This window comes from Carcharhinus amblyrhynchos, chromosome 5 (assembly GCF_965287045.1).
Source record: "Carcharhinus amblyrhynchos chromosome 5, sCarAmb.v2.hapA, whole genome shotgun sequence".
Lineage (NCBI taxonomy): Eukaryota > Metazoa > Chordata > Chondrichthyes > Carcharhiniformes > Carcharhinidae > Carcharhinus > Carcharhinus amblyrhynchos.
In genome coordinates, this window is record NC_137328.1 from 21,047,651 (window position 1) to 21,064,537 (window position 16,887).

Genomic DNA, 16,887 nt, shown 5'->3' on the forward strand with positions numbered 1-16,887 from the left:
CAGTGCTGACCATTATGCCATGATGCCTGTGAAGAGGTTGGTTGGAGCAGTTAGGGAAAAACTGTTCCCATTCATAAAGGGATCAAGAATGAGAGGGCACAGATTTAAAGTGATTTGCAAAAGAAGCAAACGTGACGCGAGAGAAACATTTATGCACGAATGGTTTGAGTTTGGAATGCTCTGCCTGGAACTGTGGTGGAGACAGGTTCAATTGAGGCATTTGAGAGGGCATTAAATGATTATTTGAATAGAAATAATGTGCATGGATATAGAGAAAACGCAGCGGAATGGGACAAAGTCATAATGCTCGTTTGGAAAGCCAGTGAAGACACAATGGGCCAAATGGCCTCTTTCTGCGCTGTAACAATTCTGTGATAAGAAATAGAAATGAAAGTTAAGACAATGTGACCTGACTGCTCAGCGTCCCATGTGACATTTGCAGCTTGATGATTTTAGCTTAGTTTATTTTGGCACAAGTTGTTGTCTTCTATCTTTAGATACTGAAAAATTTACAACTGGATTCATCTAATCTTGAACTTATCTAATAACTGATCTAATTCTCTTTTGGAAGATTGAATCATTTGCAGGATTGAATCTGCCTCCACCATATTCTTGTTAATTCTTTTATCAATTGGTTTAAATCCGTGCCCTGTGGTTGTTGAGCCTTCCAACAATGGAAAATTTTTATCTACATGCCTCATGATTTTGTACAAGTCAAATCTCCTCTCAACCTTCCTGTCTCTAAGGAGTTTCTCCGATCTATTACATAGTGAGTTACCTTATCTTGTAACAATTCTCATCAATCTATTCTGTACCTTCTTCAAAGCTTTCATATCCTTTTTAAACCAGAATTGGTAGTGCTGTTGTTGATGCTGAACCAGTGTTTTATAAAGGTTCAGCATAACCTTTTTGCTTTCATACCCTATGCCTCTATTTGTAATATCAAAATATTTATTGCCTTTCCTTGGTTGCCTGAATATATGACAGTGATCTTTCTTCAGCAATTCTTGGTGATTCTTCTTTATACATTAACTTTTTTTTAAATGAGAATCATCTTTAGCGTGGAAGTAATGTGGACTGTGCAGGTGAAAAGGTCAATGATAAAAAATATCAAATATCATGCTTGTTGACACTTGATCCTACTATTACAATACTTCCAACGTTGCAAAATACCTTAGGGGTTAACCTGAGTAACCCTCAAATATAAAAGTAGGGGTCATGACATGTGATTAAATTGCATCTGATCTTTAAACTACAGGCAAGATGCCAACTTCATGCTGCTTGCTCACTTCCATGATTTCTGCATGCATGCAGCACTTCCTGTGCTGCGTATTGACTGCACGCATCAGAAGGCCTTGTATCATTAATATCCATTCACTATTTAAAGCTAGCCAGCACTACCAAGTGGTAAAGTACATCACAGCTGATGGTTATTCTAAGATTATCAGAATACTTCACCTTATGTTGTGGATGAATTGACAATGACTAACCATAGAAGAGCACACGCATTCAGATCAGTGAAGTCTGCCTCGAATGCCTCAATGATCCATACCCGTACAGGACGGACAGGTTGACTGGAAGCCCTCCAGATACACACTCAGAGATAGTTGCAGTCGAGGTCAATGCCAGGAATGAGCTCCAAGGACTTACATGCAGCGTTGTGTAACTTTAATGATCTCATACAAGTTGCTGAGATCAGTGCATGCACCATCAAATGCCATATCCTACCACCTACCAACTGCACTGCTAGCCAATCCATTGCTCATTTCACTCCATCACCATTACTCAGCTACTAAGGTCAGTGTTCTCCCATCTCCCTACACTACTATTTTGGTATAGCAGGCTAGGAGAATCACACATTGGCCAATTCATGGAGTTCGCACAAGAGTTCGCATCTCCCAGGCCTGGATTTTCGGAGGCGTCTGTGCAGTGCCAGAAATCAGCTGGTAGGCGAGGCTAGCATTTAAGTTGTATTTTACATACTATTTAAATGCTATTAGTGGGCCTGGGACTGAATTCTCTGGGCCCACTAGCCTCTCCCACCCACCAGAGTGGATCACTCCAGTGGGGAATACAGTAGCTCCTCACTTTCGGGGAGCTAGTGGCCTGACCCCACTGGAGTGAAGGGGGGGGGCAATTGGGGCCCCCAGGGAGTGCTGCCCCCTAGGCATGGGCACCCTGGCAGCACCAGCCTATGGCCCCTGGCACTGCCCAAGGAGCAAAGTGCTATGCCCAAGGGCACCTTGGCACTGCCCACCAGGCATGGGACAGTGCCAACTGGAGTATAGGAGCCAATCGGTGGAGTGCCACTCTGCCATTGCGACCAATGGGGCCTAAAGGCAGGCCAGCAATCAGGGTGGGCTGATAGTGGTAGTGGTGGTGGCAGTAGGGGCAGGGAGTGGTCAGCCGGGTGGGAGGGGAGGATCATTGTTATTGCAGGGGTGGGATGGGGGAGGGGGTGGGTGGTTAGGACTGGCCTGCGAATGGATGGGTGTCAGCAATTGGGCCATGGTAGGGATTGTGGGGGCAGCACTGCAAATTGAGCTGGCCAGCCAACGCGAGGCTGATGCCTTGGGGCCACAGCGCACGTGCACAGGTCTGCTGGTTTCAGCCTCTCCTGCGTGAATGAACCCTGCTCCCTGAAATCAAATGATATTCACACTGGTGGCCTCTGCATTGCTCAGTGTGTGGGGGATTCTAGTCTGAACTCCCACTGAAAAAGTGTGAACTACTCCCGTTTCCCCACAAATTCAACACTTAGAATTTTCTTTGGGAGAATTCCAGCCCAAATCTCTGTAAATCAGGCCTATTACTCAACATTCATAAGCTTTGTCTCACCATCACATATTTTGTGCTCTTGCAAGCCTCACATTTCAAGGCCTGCCCATTCTGGCAGCTATTCAACCATGACACTCACATCGCCCAAACATACTCTAGGACACTCACTCTCAGGCTCTCTTGCTGAAGATGCCCCACAACAGCTTCAAAAGTTCATCAAGTTGTGGCAACAACCAGAAAAATATCCTTTCAAAAAAACAAACCCCTGAGTGAAGACAAATTGCTGGAAAATCTCAGCAGGTCCAGCAGGATCTGTGGTGAGAGAAACAGAGTCAACGTTTCAAGTCCAACATGTTTCTCTCGCCACAGATTCTGCCAGACCTGCTGAGATTTTCCAGCATTTTCTGTTTTTATTTCAAATCTCCAGCATTTGAAGTAGTTTGTTTAAAGAAGTAAAGCTATGAGTAGTATTTGATCCTTTTGAATAGCACTGGTGGATGGCCCTTCGTGCTGTTGAACATGTGCCTGTCTGAACACAGCTGAGACAGTAAGTAGCCTTGAGTGTAAAGCCCCAAAATGGCATCAAATCTGTGTTACACACTGACTGATGTCATGATCTCCCTGCTCTGCATGGTTGTTAGATGTGCAAATGCTGTTAGATGTGCAAATGCTAACTCCTTGACAAATATGCCAGAAATGTGCAGATTGTCATACTTGCCATATTGGTGCTTAAAGTGCCTCAAATTGGCCATAAAACAGCTACTACACAACCTTATTTTACCCTCTCTGCTTCATGTGACAGGACGCAACAACATAAAGTAGTGGATAAAGTGGTTACAGAAGATATGACTATCAGTAAAACAGGGAAACTTTGGACAGGTAAACGAGTTTTGGGAGTGCACTGGAGCTGTAAGTGCAACCTCAAGATTTGGATAACAAACCATTCAGAACTTATTCTTAATTTGTCATCCATACCTTAATGTTATTGCCATCTTCTCATTACAGTAAGTCCTTGGTTAACATTGACTCATTTAACGTTATTAAGGTGTAACTGTTTAATTTTGCCAATTTCACCTTAAAGTCATTTGCCACAGACTTCCTCTGCTGTGGCCTGCCTACACAGAAAACCTCCCCTGCAGTGCTCCACTCTGTCTCTCTTTCCCCCACCCAATACTTCCATCCTTACCTCCACACATTTCTCTCCAGTGTACTTATACCACTCCACCAATGTTACTCTCTGGTCTGCCTCCAGCTCTCCTGAAGTTGCTCTCTAACTGGCCACCCCCACCCCCTTGCCTCACATCCACTGTTTTTGTGAGGGTCTGTTCCCAGCTGCTTAACCTGTAGCTCTTGGCCTCCATCTTGTGGCAGAGATTGGTCAGTGCAGGTAGTACCAGAATTCTAGCAGTTTTCTGCACTGACCAATGTCTGACATTAGATGGCGGCTGGTCAAAGTAATTTTAAAATTACTGAAGTGTGTACTTAAGAATCTCATTCATCGCATTTATTTTATATTGAATGGTTCATTTTATTTTGCAACTTATTTCAGCTAGAAATGCACTGCACTGCGCACGAACAGTACATTTTTTCAACCTATACATTGCTTCTTTTCCAAATGAAATGTCAGAAAGAATCGAATTCCATTAATTGCTAAGGGAACTCATGTTTCATTTAAAGTTGTTTCATTTAAAAATTGAGAATTTCATGAAAGCTACTGGAGAATGGAATAAATAAGTCCTTGCTTCTTGAGGCTATTAAAACAAAGCAGATTAGTTTAAAATAGGGACTACAGCGCCTTAAGGTATCATAATGTGCCTCATTTATATACAGTGCAAGGGTATTGTACAAGTATATATATATATAAAATCATTTTTTAACATATTATAGATTTAAACTGTATTTATGTATTTTCTTGTGAGCTTAGGCCAACAAGCAGTTTACCTTTTGGCATAATGACAAATAAGTTTAATTAGACAGACCGCATTATTTTGGAACAATGAAGCATAGTACGCATACCCTATCATCAGAGGCAGGCCAGGCAGCTTACAAGATACCAAGGTTACTGAAATGAATAAAAGGATTCAGCTTATAGTTGCAATGAATAGATGCATTCAACCTCCATTGATAAAGGGACACAAAACAGACAAGAGAAGCTGACTTCCTTCCCGTTCCCAGGACTGCAGGAGTTAGGGGCACACCTTGAACCTACCGGATTTGCATAGGTAAGATTATTGGGCAGCAAGGGGGAAGAACCTCTGGATTGGGTTAATTTCCTAATTTTGCTGGAAGGTAGAATGCTTTTGGCCAAGGTAAATAATATAATTGGACTGTCCTGCTTGGATGACAGGTTGGGCAGGTAGCATGAATCTTCGAAAATGTGTGATATAACTTCTCAGAGAGAAACTGAAATCCTCTGACTATCTCTCCCAATGAGTAGGTCAAATAAAGAGTGTCTTTAACTGCATACTATCTTTCACAAATCTTTGTGTTTGCTGAGATTAGCTGAATACAAGGCTCCACAGCAGGACACCCTGGGAAAATCCCCTTATTGCGACCATAACTTTAAATGAGAGCTCCCTGTACTCAATCTGTATTCATTCTACGGACTAAAGTATGATGTATAGACCCCAAATAGTTCATTGGACTTTACCCTGCATGATGAAAAGATAGGGAACATAAACACTGAGAAAACACTATTTTAGAATATTCCTCTATAACTGAAAAACAAAAACTTATATTTATGTAGTGTGTTAAACATAGTAAAATGTTCCAAAGTGATCATTATCAGATAATATTTAACACTGAGCCACAAAAAGAGATGTTAGGATGGGTGAACAAAGGTCTGGTCAAAAGGATAGGTTTAAAGAACATCCTAAATGGAGAGAAAGAGGTTGAGAGGGTTAGAATGGGAATTCCAGACATTAGGACCTAGACATTTGAAGGTTTGGCTACCAATGGAGAGGGGAAGGAAATCAGGAATGCAAAAGAACCAGATAACAGTTGGAACATAAAGTATATGTATCTAAGATTGTTACTTACCCTTATTGATGGAATCTGTATCAGATGAGGCAGCAATACTGTGTACTGAAGGGGACTGAACACATTTAGAATCTGCTGAAACAGTGGCAGTAGGTGGTGTCTGACATAGCTGCACATTCACATCATCCAAGCTGATGGTTAGCTTCACTGTATTTTTTGCTTTCTTCAACAAGTTTATAACCTAAAAAATCCCAGCAATTTATTAATACTCAAATATTACAAATTTAAATTAACTGATGTGCTGACAAAAGAGACAAGAGAAAAGTTGACTGTACTTAAGCAACATGTACTTGCAAAACTCAAAACATAATGTCTAACATTACACGTGATTTCATGACTGGGTAGCATTTGCTGAACAATCCTGATTATGTTAATTACACAAATAATCAATTGAAGGTTATCAGTTAGATTTGTGATGTAGCTCACTTGTTAGAAACTACATATATTCATATGCAGGGACCTGTCCTCTGCAAAAATTGTTTATTTTTAGTCTTTTGAATTTTTGAATAATCAAAAGCATGGAAGGTTTACAGCTCTTTTGCCATGACAACCTTTTAGACCATAGTGGGAAGGTGGTGAGTGCTGCTGCCTCACAGCGCCAGAGACCCAGTTCAATTCCAGCATTGGATGACTGTGTGCGTGTGTGTGTGTGTGTGTGTGTGTGTGTGTGAGAGAGAAGTGCAGATTCTCCCCGTATCTGCTAGGTTTTCTCTGGAAACTCTGGTTCTCTCCTACAGTCCAAAGATGTGTGGGTTAGATGGACTGGCCATGCTAAACTGTGTTTGTAGGTTAGATAGATTAGCCATGCTAAATGCATAGGCTTGTTAGCGCAAGTGGGCAAAACGACCACTACGGATTCAGGGTGAAGTTCAATAACGGTACAACGTTACTTTCCCTTACGTCGACAGAGAAGCACAGTCAGGACATACAATAGGACTGTCCAGAAAGCACTCTGTCAGTCCCTCACAGCAGGCTAGAGTTATACCTGAACTTTGGTGCAGTATGCGATTCAAATGCTAATACTTTGTTTACAGTATTCGACCTTATTCATCCCGTCTCGATGTTTTCAAGTGTTGAGGAAATTGTTTTAGCTGTGTGTTAATTGTTTTGTCTGATTGGTAATTAATAGTCTAGAATCTCCGGGGTTTGAACCATAGGTGTGTCATTCATCTCAAAAGAGGTTTTGAGGGGCCAGGAATGCTTCCTTAACTATGCTAATTTTAGGTGTCTCCATAGATTGTCTGACTGTTTTAGAAGGGCTGATTTTGATGGGGTGGAGATTTAGTTCCTGTAGGTGCCATCTTGTTCAGCTTCCCTTATGTGCTAGCCCTCATTTGCATTCTAAAAGCATGCTCTTGCCTGCTGATCGGTGTCTGTAACTTTGTGATTTTTAGTGGAGAGGCTCTGAGTGTAACTTTAGTCTGCTTCCATTTTGTGTGCCCAATTTCATAAAATTTGTTGTCCGATAACAGGCTTATGGCGAAGGGCAGGATGGTGGGTAAGATACTTTGTCAGAGAGTCAGTGCAGTTTCGATCGACCAAATGGCCTCCTCCTGTGTGTAGGAACTCTATGATCAGACTGACTTGCGAATCAATCAGCATTCCTTTTCTCATGCAGTACAAATTGCTGATCCCTTTGAAATCTGGCATTTTTGCATCAGTTCTGATGGTTGCAAGACAAAAGGTTTCAAAAGCCTCTCGTTCCAGCAATATTTAAGTTCTGTACTACCAAACGATTAAATGATATCTATTGAAAATGACATGTGATTACAAACTTATAAAAAATACTGAGTTATTTCATGGTAATCAATTGTGGAATATTATGCAACAAGGTTAAAGTAACATTACAATCATTAATCCTTCAATGTTGATATCATCACATGCCTACATAGCATGTATTGCTGTCACCCATCATTACATAAACTGTAATCAAAATTAATCAGCTCAAAGCAGAACAGTCATAAGAAAGTGGCACATACAGTCAAATACAAAGAACTCAGTGATTTCAAAGTTGCAATCTGATCTCGGAGTTTAAATTGTGGCTGTAAACTACACTGGTTTCTCTGAAATAGAATGACAGGAACTGTAGACATGTTCAACAAGTTAGTTCAGTCAGTCTCTGAAAGGGAATGGCAGACAATTTTTTTTAGATGGGCTCTTAGCCAAAGCAGCTAAAATTTCTCTTTAAAATCCAATTATAATTGATAAGATAATTGTTTTGCCATCATTCCCACATATTCTTTGTTAAGAATATATACATACAATTTGTGAACATCAATTATCTAGTAAAACACTGAAATGAGTCAAAGTCACTGGGGGGAATTTTAATCCTCAAAAACAGATGAGATATAAAAAGCCTCAGAAATCTGGTGGCTAAAAAGAGAAGCAAGGACTCACTGTAGTTCTGCTTTCCTGCTGAGCATAACTTATGATTCACTCAAACACAGAGACCAGATACAACACCTGCCCACCCCAATCCAACCGTTCCTTCCAACCTACCCCACCCAGACTCTTCCAATCTCTCTCTACCCTTGAACCTTCAAATAACTCTTCCTCTGCAGACCCCAATCTTTTCCTAACCACAGCCTCGAATCTTGCCCCAGCTCACCCACTCTAGTCTTTCCAATCACTCACTCCACTCCTCGGTTGTGGCCTGGTGCCAAAAGCCTAACAGCCATTCAGCTGATCGGTTAAGTTGACTGTGCTGGGAGATGGAGCACAAAATATGATTCAGTCTTGCCACTGAATTCAAAAGAGCCTGAGACTTGTTTATCAGGCAACCTAACTGCAAAATTACTTCCTTGCTCCCTTCACAATAAGATCTGAGCATTATTTACAGTCATATTGTCCTTATTTTTAAACAATGGTGCAAACTCTATGTTTTCACTAACAAAAACTAACCAGTGTCCACTGCAGGAGCCCTGGAAACTGACCAGTGTGAAATAGCAGAGACAACTTAAATACTTTAGCCAGGAACATGTGCACGTGAACTGCACATGGAGACCAGGCAGGGCAAAGGTTAGGATGGAAGGAAAGCTCCAAAACATATGGAGAAGGTAACTGGATGGAAATATTTCGAAGACTGTGCACTCCAAGGACAGGATTTCTGCCTTGGATTTGGATCGGGCAGGTATGGAAATTCGTCCCATCCAACGGCATGCCAGTTTGCTGGCTTGCTGGCCACTTAAGGCTTTGAGGTCCAAGTCACTGAGCTCCAGGCTATCTTTCTGGCAGCAGCCTCCTGATGTCTCACGGGGAGTCCACATACCAGGCTGGTTGAGGCCCTCTTTGCCTGTTTAGTCTCAGCTGCTGCTACAGGCTGTTTTGTGCCTTTACATTAGTGGCTCTGCTGCTGAAACCATTTTGAAATTTAAAGGTTTTAAAGTGCGCAGAGGGGTTGCTGCTACTTTTTCCATGCTAATGGATCTACTATTGGTCCTCAAGGTTCAAAAGCTCAACTGTAGGAACATAGGAATTAGAAGTAGGCAAATTCAGCCTTTGGATCCTGCTCCACCATTCAATCAGATCATGACTGACCTCTCCCTGGTCTCACATCCACCTCCACACCTGTTCCCCATGTCCCTTTAATCCCCTCTTTCATTAGAAATCTATCTCCTTCTTGAAACCATTCAACGATTCAGACTCCACGGCGCTATGGGTCAGCAAATTCCACAAAATCACCACCCTCTGCGAGAAGTGGTTCCTCCTCATCTCAGTTTTAAATCTACCTCTCCACCTATACCTGTGATCTCTTGTTTTGGATTGTCCCAAAAGAGGAAACATTTGGTCTACATTTACTCTCTCAATCCCTTTTAAAATTTAAATTTCATATACTTTTGATTTTAATTTGAGTTATTATTTTCTCATGTCTTGGTATACAAAGTATTGTTTCTAGCACGCTATACAGACAAAGCATACTGTTCATAGAGAAGGAAATGAGAGAGTGCAGAATGTAGTGTTATAGTCATAGCTAGGGTCTAGAGAAAGAATTAGAGCACTGTTAGTTTAAAAGAATTAAAATGAGTTTGAGAAGCATAAAACAAAAGTAAAAGATGGAATCAGAAGTTATGCTGGGCACAGCTTGCAAGAAGTTACCTCGTTCTGGCGCCATCTTGGAGAAAAAAATTCTTAACTATCATCCTTAATTGGATGGTTATTCCATTCTCTGATCACTAATTGGCTAATTCATGGACAAACACTTCCAGTTGACTGTTTCCTCACAATGCCAAGTTGTGACCCCTGATTGGCTCCAATGTTAGGCATCCTGACACAAAAAGAAATTTACCCCAAATCCTCCACTCTGAGGAGTAAGAAATGCACAAGTCGTTTCGGAAAGCAGAAGAGAAATTTGGGGCAGGAATTTTCTCCTTGAGTATGGGTTTGGCATCTGGAAATATGCAGTCCCAAAGTCTGTTTACCCCTCCTACAAACAATCACATCTTGTAATTTTCACAGGAGCAGCACTTAACTGATTTGGGGATGGGTCACTGTCTAAGAAATTATGGTGGTTCTCAAAACTGGACAGTCAGTCAGAAGCATTTCAGCTTCAAAGGCACAGCAGGCTACAAAGAAAGGCACTTCAAAATGGAGATACCCTTTCCCCCACTTCTGTAAATTTTATAACCAGAACACCTCTGCGAGGGGCGATGATGTGATAAGGGGGGCTGGCTAGAGCCCTGCTGAGGGTCACCTGTGGTTGCTCCTGAACCCAGGCAGGAAGGGGGTGGATCTGTAGGTCTACCTGCAGTGCTTGCCTCCTGTCTGCCACCAGTGCCCTCTTCCAGGAACCTGAAGTGATTCTTATCACCTGTGGAACTTGGAGAGTTGTAAATCCTAGTTGCCCTCCTTTAATTGAGGTTAATAATATTTTCATAAAATGGCTTCTGATTACATGCAACCCCTCCGGCCTTTATGAAAATGACCAGAAACTAGCATGCTGGGCAACTTTTAGTTCCCAGCACTGGCATCTGCAGGATTTACAAGGTTTAAGAAGAAGAAAGTATTATCGTAAAACTGCAGCATAGGAGACATACAGACATAAAGGAAAGGTGCAATTGCTGAATGTATTTGTAGAATATTTAAGTTATGAAAATAGCATGGTTATGAAATTACAATAAACCTGCATTCATTCTATATTTGCAAGAGAAATGCAATGTAAAAAAGATTTTTCATTGGCCAAATTACCCTGAACTAATTGTGTAACAACATCAACAAAAAATCTGTATTTATATGGCACCTCTAACATAATAAAATATCTCAAAGTGCTTCAACCACATATTAAGGAAGATAGTCAAAAGGTTGCTACAATAAGTAGGTTTTAAGAAGCATTTTAAAGGAGGCAAGAGAGATAGAGGGGTTTAGGGAAGGAATTACAGAGTTTAAACAAGAAATTTTGCAAATAATAGAGAAGTAAAGTGTACTTTTAGTGGATTGTATCACAGGAAACCTTTTATTACATGTGATGAGACAACAGTAGATTCATATACGAAGTAGACTTTGCAGTGATTCAAGACCACAGATGTTGGAAGAATGCACAAACAACTGGGTATGTGCCATATTCATCACAAAACAGAAATTGCAATTAAACAAATTGTCCACTATTCAGATGGAGGAATCAATATCATTTCCTATTGCTATCTGAAGTCAGTGGTTAGAAGGTTGAACAAACTGTCAGAGAGTGCGGTGCAGGCAGATTCAATCATGGTTTTCAAAAGCGAATTGGATAAGCAGCTGAAGAGAAAACCTTTGCAGGGCGATGTGAAAGGAGCTAAGGAATGAGACATGGATATAAGAGGCTGAATGATCTTCGGTGCCATAATATTCCATAATTCATGTGATATTCATTTCTAATATTGTATATACTACACAATTCATAACTTTAATGATTTGCATACTATTTGGGATTTGTAAACACTGATTAAATAAGCAGATAACCATCAGAAAAGGTAGACAGATAACAAACAGAAAGAAACATACTAAAAGATGATTTTATCAATGATGACTTTATCAGTTGGATATAAGCTGTGAGTGTACAAGTGCATTAGAAGCTGAGTTAATATATGACAAACACAGCTCTGAGCAGCATGTTCGAGATGCGATGACAGGTAACTTGCACCCCAACTTATAAACAGTAAGTAACCCAGAGAGAATAATGAAAACAGGGTTAGTTACTCAATAACCATAATTAAATTCAACGTGATCACGGCAAACCAACACAAAGATGCACTATCTGAAAAGAACCCAATACAACAGAAAAGCTGAAATGATTTAACATCTAAGGAAATTTTAATTGAGAAAAACCATTACCTATGGAACAGGTTTTTCTCCCAGCTGAAGTCCCTCATGTGACACAAATTTCTTTTTACCAACAATTCATCAAGAATTGTAATATGGATACGAAATTAATTGGTACCTCAGCAAGGCCTTATTTGAACAAATATTTGCATTAATTAATATGATGTAGAGAAACAACTACATTAAACAGATCAAATGCAATATTAAACAGACACTGAACCTTTTCAACAGGGTGACCCACAACAGGTTCATCATCCACTGCCAAGATACGATCCCCAACCTTAACCTTTCCATCCTGTGGAAACAAGAATCTATTAGACATTGACTAAGAGAACAAATGCTGTGTCTTATAATAGACTTAGATAGGACATATCGGACAGAGAAACTGAACATTTGGCTCAACATTCCATTTCACTGTTTTTATTCTGCTCAACCGTCCTCTCATCTAACTGTATATAAATCCATCAATATAACCCTCTATTTCCCTTCTTATTCATATGCCTACCTGGAGTTTTTCTGGAGTGCATCATTCATTATTATATTTTTTGTTTCTAGATATTCTTCCATTCTCACCTTTAGTAGGGATTCCATTATTCTTCCTAACACCAACGTTAAGCTGAGTAGTCAATAATTCTCTGGACATGTTCTATTCCTCTTCTTAAATTTGGTATTATGTTAGCTTTTCACCAGTCCTCTGGCACTACATAATTCGAACAAGTTATTAAATATGTGCAATAATTTCTCTGCTATCTATTACCTAGATCTATGTAAAATGAGTGAACATAATTCACCTTGTTCAGGGGTCTTGTCCTATGACTTTGACTAGTTATTTAATAGATCCTTTTTTTAAATGAACTTACTGAATCTCATTACTCAGTTCATTATCTAATGTCACGTTTGCTTATTCTATCTCAGCAACTTATATTTCTATAGCACCATTGACATAATGAAACATTCAATGGCGCCTCACAGGAGCAATGTAAATCGAAGTCTGACACCGAGGCACGTAAGGAGGTGCTAAGACAGATGACCTATGTTTACTTGTTAAATATCGAAGTGAAGTAAATATTTAACATTTCTGTTCTCTGCCTATTAATGCTATCATTTAATGACCCTATTGCCATCCCAACTTTCCTTTTCTAATTAATATGCCTGCAAAATATTTTGTTGTTTTGTTTCATTTTGTAGTTCCTTTTTGCCTCACTAATAGTTTTCTTTTACTTCTCTCCTAATTTCTTCTTATTCTCTCTTACTGTGGACTCCTCTGCTGTCTGTGTCCTTAACTAAAGCCTCTTTCCTCACCCTCAATTATTCCTTTCTGTATTTGGAGTCTTATTGGTTTTCACCAAAAAAAATACACCCTTTATTTCAAATTCATATTAGTTCACAACTACATATTGATATATCATGCATATATTGTAACAAAATACTGCAAGCAGCTAATATTTCAAAACAAATATCCCATATGGATGAAACAACAGAATGCATGTTTATAAGCCATCTTTTAGTCACCACAATCTGGGAAGTTTGTTTGTGCAATATTATTTCAACTGTGAGAGACTGCAGAACTCTGAGGTACAGTGCGGTCTGGCTGACCTCAAATCACAAAGATTCGAAGGAACATTGGCATGTATTGCAAAGGGAGTGGAATATGCGAGTATTGCAATGTACATTATTATATCTATTAGTAAGTCAGTACTGTCTTCTTCTAAATTACCTTTGATGCTGTGCCATTTTCTGTTAGACTCTTAATAACCACACCATTGTGTGTACTCTCTTCACTAATTGCAATTCCAAGTCCACCTTGATCCTAAACAAATAAAAACAGCAATCATGCTTAGCTTTCTTCTTTGCATGTCAAGACAAAGGTACATATATAATTAGTAGTGCTAGTAAAGGCAATTATTAATTTAGTAACATGTGGGTACGAAAGAACTATCATCTAATTCAGGAATGACTCTATAAAAGAATAATGGTTGGTAGGAAATTTTTTGAAATGTAATTCGAGGCAGACAACTCGCTAGCAAGCTGAGAAAAACTTAAAAGTAAACTTAACCATCCTGAAAAAATTCTCATGTTAGTGACAATAGATATAAATCCAATGCATCTCACATATTTCTTAAGGTAGCAAGTTTCTTTCGAAATGGCCTTGCATTTAAAAGGATATTCAGCATGGATGGATGTGACACTAAGACCCAAGTAGTCAGATAAAATAATTAGCAGGACAAGAAAACTATGTGGCAGATCTAGATGTCACAAGACCAATAAGTTACATCCTGGGACACTTTTAGTTTTGGAACAATCTCCACTGCCCTACTCACAATCATCTCCAGCTAAGACTGAGGTCAACCAGTGGCACACTACAAAGCAATGTGTTTTTATCAATTAGCTGGAAACATTACAATGTTTCCTGCAATGATAGCTAAAATCTAAATGTTTATTCATTGCTCAGCAGAGCTGTGCAGCAGTTTCACTTGTCAGTGGACAGAAGTAAACAACACATTATAAATAACCCTTTTATTTGCATAAAATATTCTTTGATTAAACATGCCCATATAATCTGTTTATTCAATAATGTGGCTCTACAATAATTTTTCCCACAAATGACCATTGACTCCAAAGACAAAATAAATGCTTCTCAATAAACTTACCTTAGTGAGTAGCACATGCTGAATATTTTTAAATGAAGTCAGATCCTTTCCACTTTGGAATAATGATGTATCTGTCTCTTTCTTGAAAATAAAGTTACAAAGCATACTTTCAGCAGTAATAATTACCATTAATAATAATAAAAGTTGGTAATTGCACTTTAAAATTCTGCCAAAAATCCATCAGAATTATTCCAAGGGAAAAAAGAACTGTAGCTGTGAGGTTAGATTGGAGAGGTTGGAACTGTTTTCCTTGAAGAAAAGAAGCCTGAAAGGAGATTTGATAGAGGCAGTCAAGAGCCTGAGCGGCTATGGACAGTGTAACTGGTGAGATACTGTTCTTATTTAAGACAGTGCCAAGAACCAGAAGGCACAGATTCAAAATAACTGGCAAAAGGAATAAAAGTGATGTGAGGAAAATTTGTTTCAGTCAGACTGTGGTTGGAGTCTGGAATGACTTTCCTGAGTGGTGGAGGCAATTTTGATCGAGGTATTCAAAAGGAAATCGGATTGCTTTCTGAGAAGAAAAAATGGTGCATGGTTGCAGGGATAAGGCACGACGAAGTATAATATTATTTCAGAGAGCCTGTGTAGACTCAGGGAGCCAAAGGGCCTCTTTCTGTCATGGAAATCTGAGATTCTGTGGTCTTGTTTTATAGGGATGATATGTATTGCAGGGAAGTGTAAAGGAAAGGATGAAGAAGATATAGTTACAAAAATGTTATCAGTTTAACAGTACGCACATTGATGACAGAAAAAATAGTAATACATAACTTTAGTTTGAATAATCATAAAATTCGAAAAAAATCATCTCATTTCATTAATGGAGTAATGGCTGTTACTTTGAACTGGATCAAATTTCACAACTTGAAAAGGGAGTTGATTGGAAAATGCTTATGTTCAGGTTAATAAGAATACAGCTTAGCCAGTTCTCTTAACATGGTACTCAAGGTAAAGTCAAGACTTTCCATAACCTTTTGAGCCAAAGTGTCAACATAGCAAGTGCTTTGATTGCCTATAAACTATTATTTTATATTTGTCTACAAATCCCAAATCATCAAAGAGAACTGAGCGGCAACTTTTTGATGGTTACAAAAGCACACATCTTCAAAAATATGGAAATGTATAAGTGTTTACCAGAAGAGAGAGGGAGAGATTATTGCAATGTAGTTAATAATTTATACCTCCCGCTGGTCTCCTGAAGCAGTTGTGATTATGTCAGCTGATTTTACTGGACTGACTGCCATTTGACTGACTGCATCTGTACTTCTGGAAAAAAAAAGCGAACACTGGAAGTGAAAAAGAGAAATAAAATTTATTTTTCCCTCAACCACCAAAGTAGTTCCCTCTGCTTTCAAAAATAATATATTGTGCAAGCTTAATTTTAAATTATAGCAGATACTAAATTTATTCAGGGAAAGGATTTAAAATTCTACCAATTTATTCAGAGAAAATTTGAAAGGATTTGAAGAATAAGTTTACTGTCTTTAGAAGGGTAAGACAGTGAAAGAGCAAGGAAGGAGCAAGAAAGCAGGAACAAATATATATACTGTGTGCGTATTTTAGAAAATATTTCATATATATGTAACACAAGAGACAAAAAGATAGATAAATATATTTATAGAGATAGAGGTATGGATGATTAAGGATCAAAGGAAACACTGAAGCCATTGCCTTGAATGCAGACATTTACAAAAGCTCGTGAGAGTTCCTTACAAAAGGATGGATTCAGGGCAAGTGAAAGATAAACATCTTTCCATCGTACGCAGAAAAATTACAAAATGATACTCATAACTTGAGATCACAATACTATGGGCAGAAATGAAATCAAGAGAGGAACTAATGATCTGCATAATTTACTATCTTTGTGATCTAAAATTGCCCATATTATGCATTTAATGATAAAATTACCACTATTTCGGGTCAGGAGACAAAAGGGTTAAATTTGATAGCCTGAAAAACAGACATGGGTTTCACAGTTGGCAATTAATCTGTGCCCACTGATGAAATGATAGCTTTGAGCTGTCTACTAATTACCATGTTAGTTGCATGTAGCCACCACTAACTGAACTGTTTAATAGTTGTCTTAATCAACAGCAGGTCCAAAACTGTAATTTCCAAAATCCAC

The 16,887-nt window shown here is 39.2% G+C and overlaps 1 protein-coding gene across 12 annotated transcripts in view; it reads right to left on the minus strand.

The window, feature by feature from the left end:
* mpdz (multiple PDZ domain crumbs cell polarity complex component) overlaps window positions 1-16,887 on the minus strand; it is a 266,727-nt gene that overhangs the window by 40,700 nt on the left and 209,140 nt on the right. For all 12 annotated transcript variants that reach the window (XM_080188518.1, XM_080188525.1, XM_080188521.1 and 9 more), the window contains 5 exons: window positions 15,944-16,028; window positions 14,763-14,843; window positions 13,829-13,921; window positions 12,332-12,406; window positions 5,818-5,998 (listed from right to left, as the gene is read on the minus strand). In XM_080188518.1, the coding sequence (XP_080044644.1) occupies window positions 5,818-5,998; window positions 12,332-12,406; window positions 13,829-13,921; window positions 14,763-14,843; window positions 15,944-16,028 (515 nt within the window). The remainder of the gene's footprint in view (window positions 1-5,817; window positions 5,999-12,331; window positions 12,407-13,828; window positions 13,922-14,762; window positions 14,844-15,943; window positions 16,029-16,887) is intronic.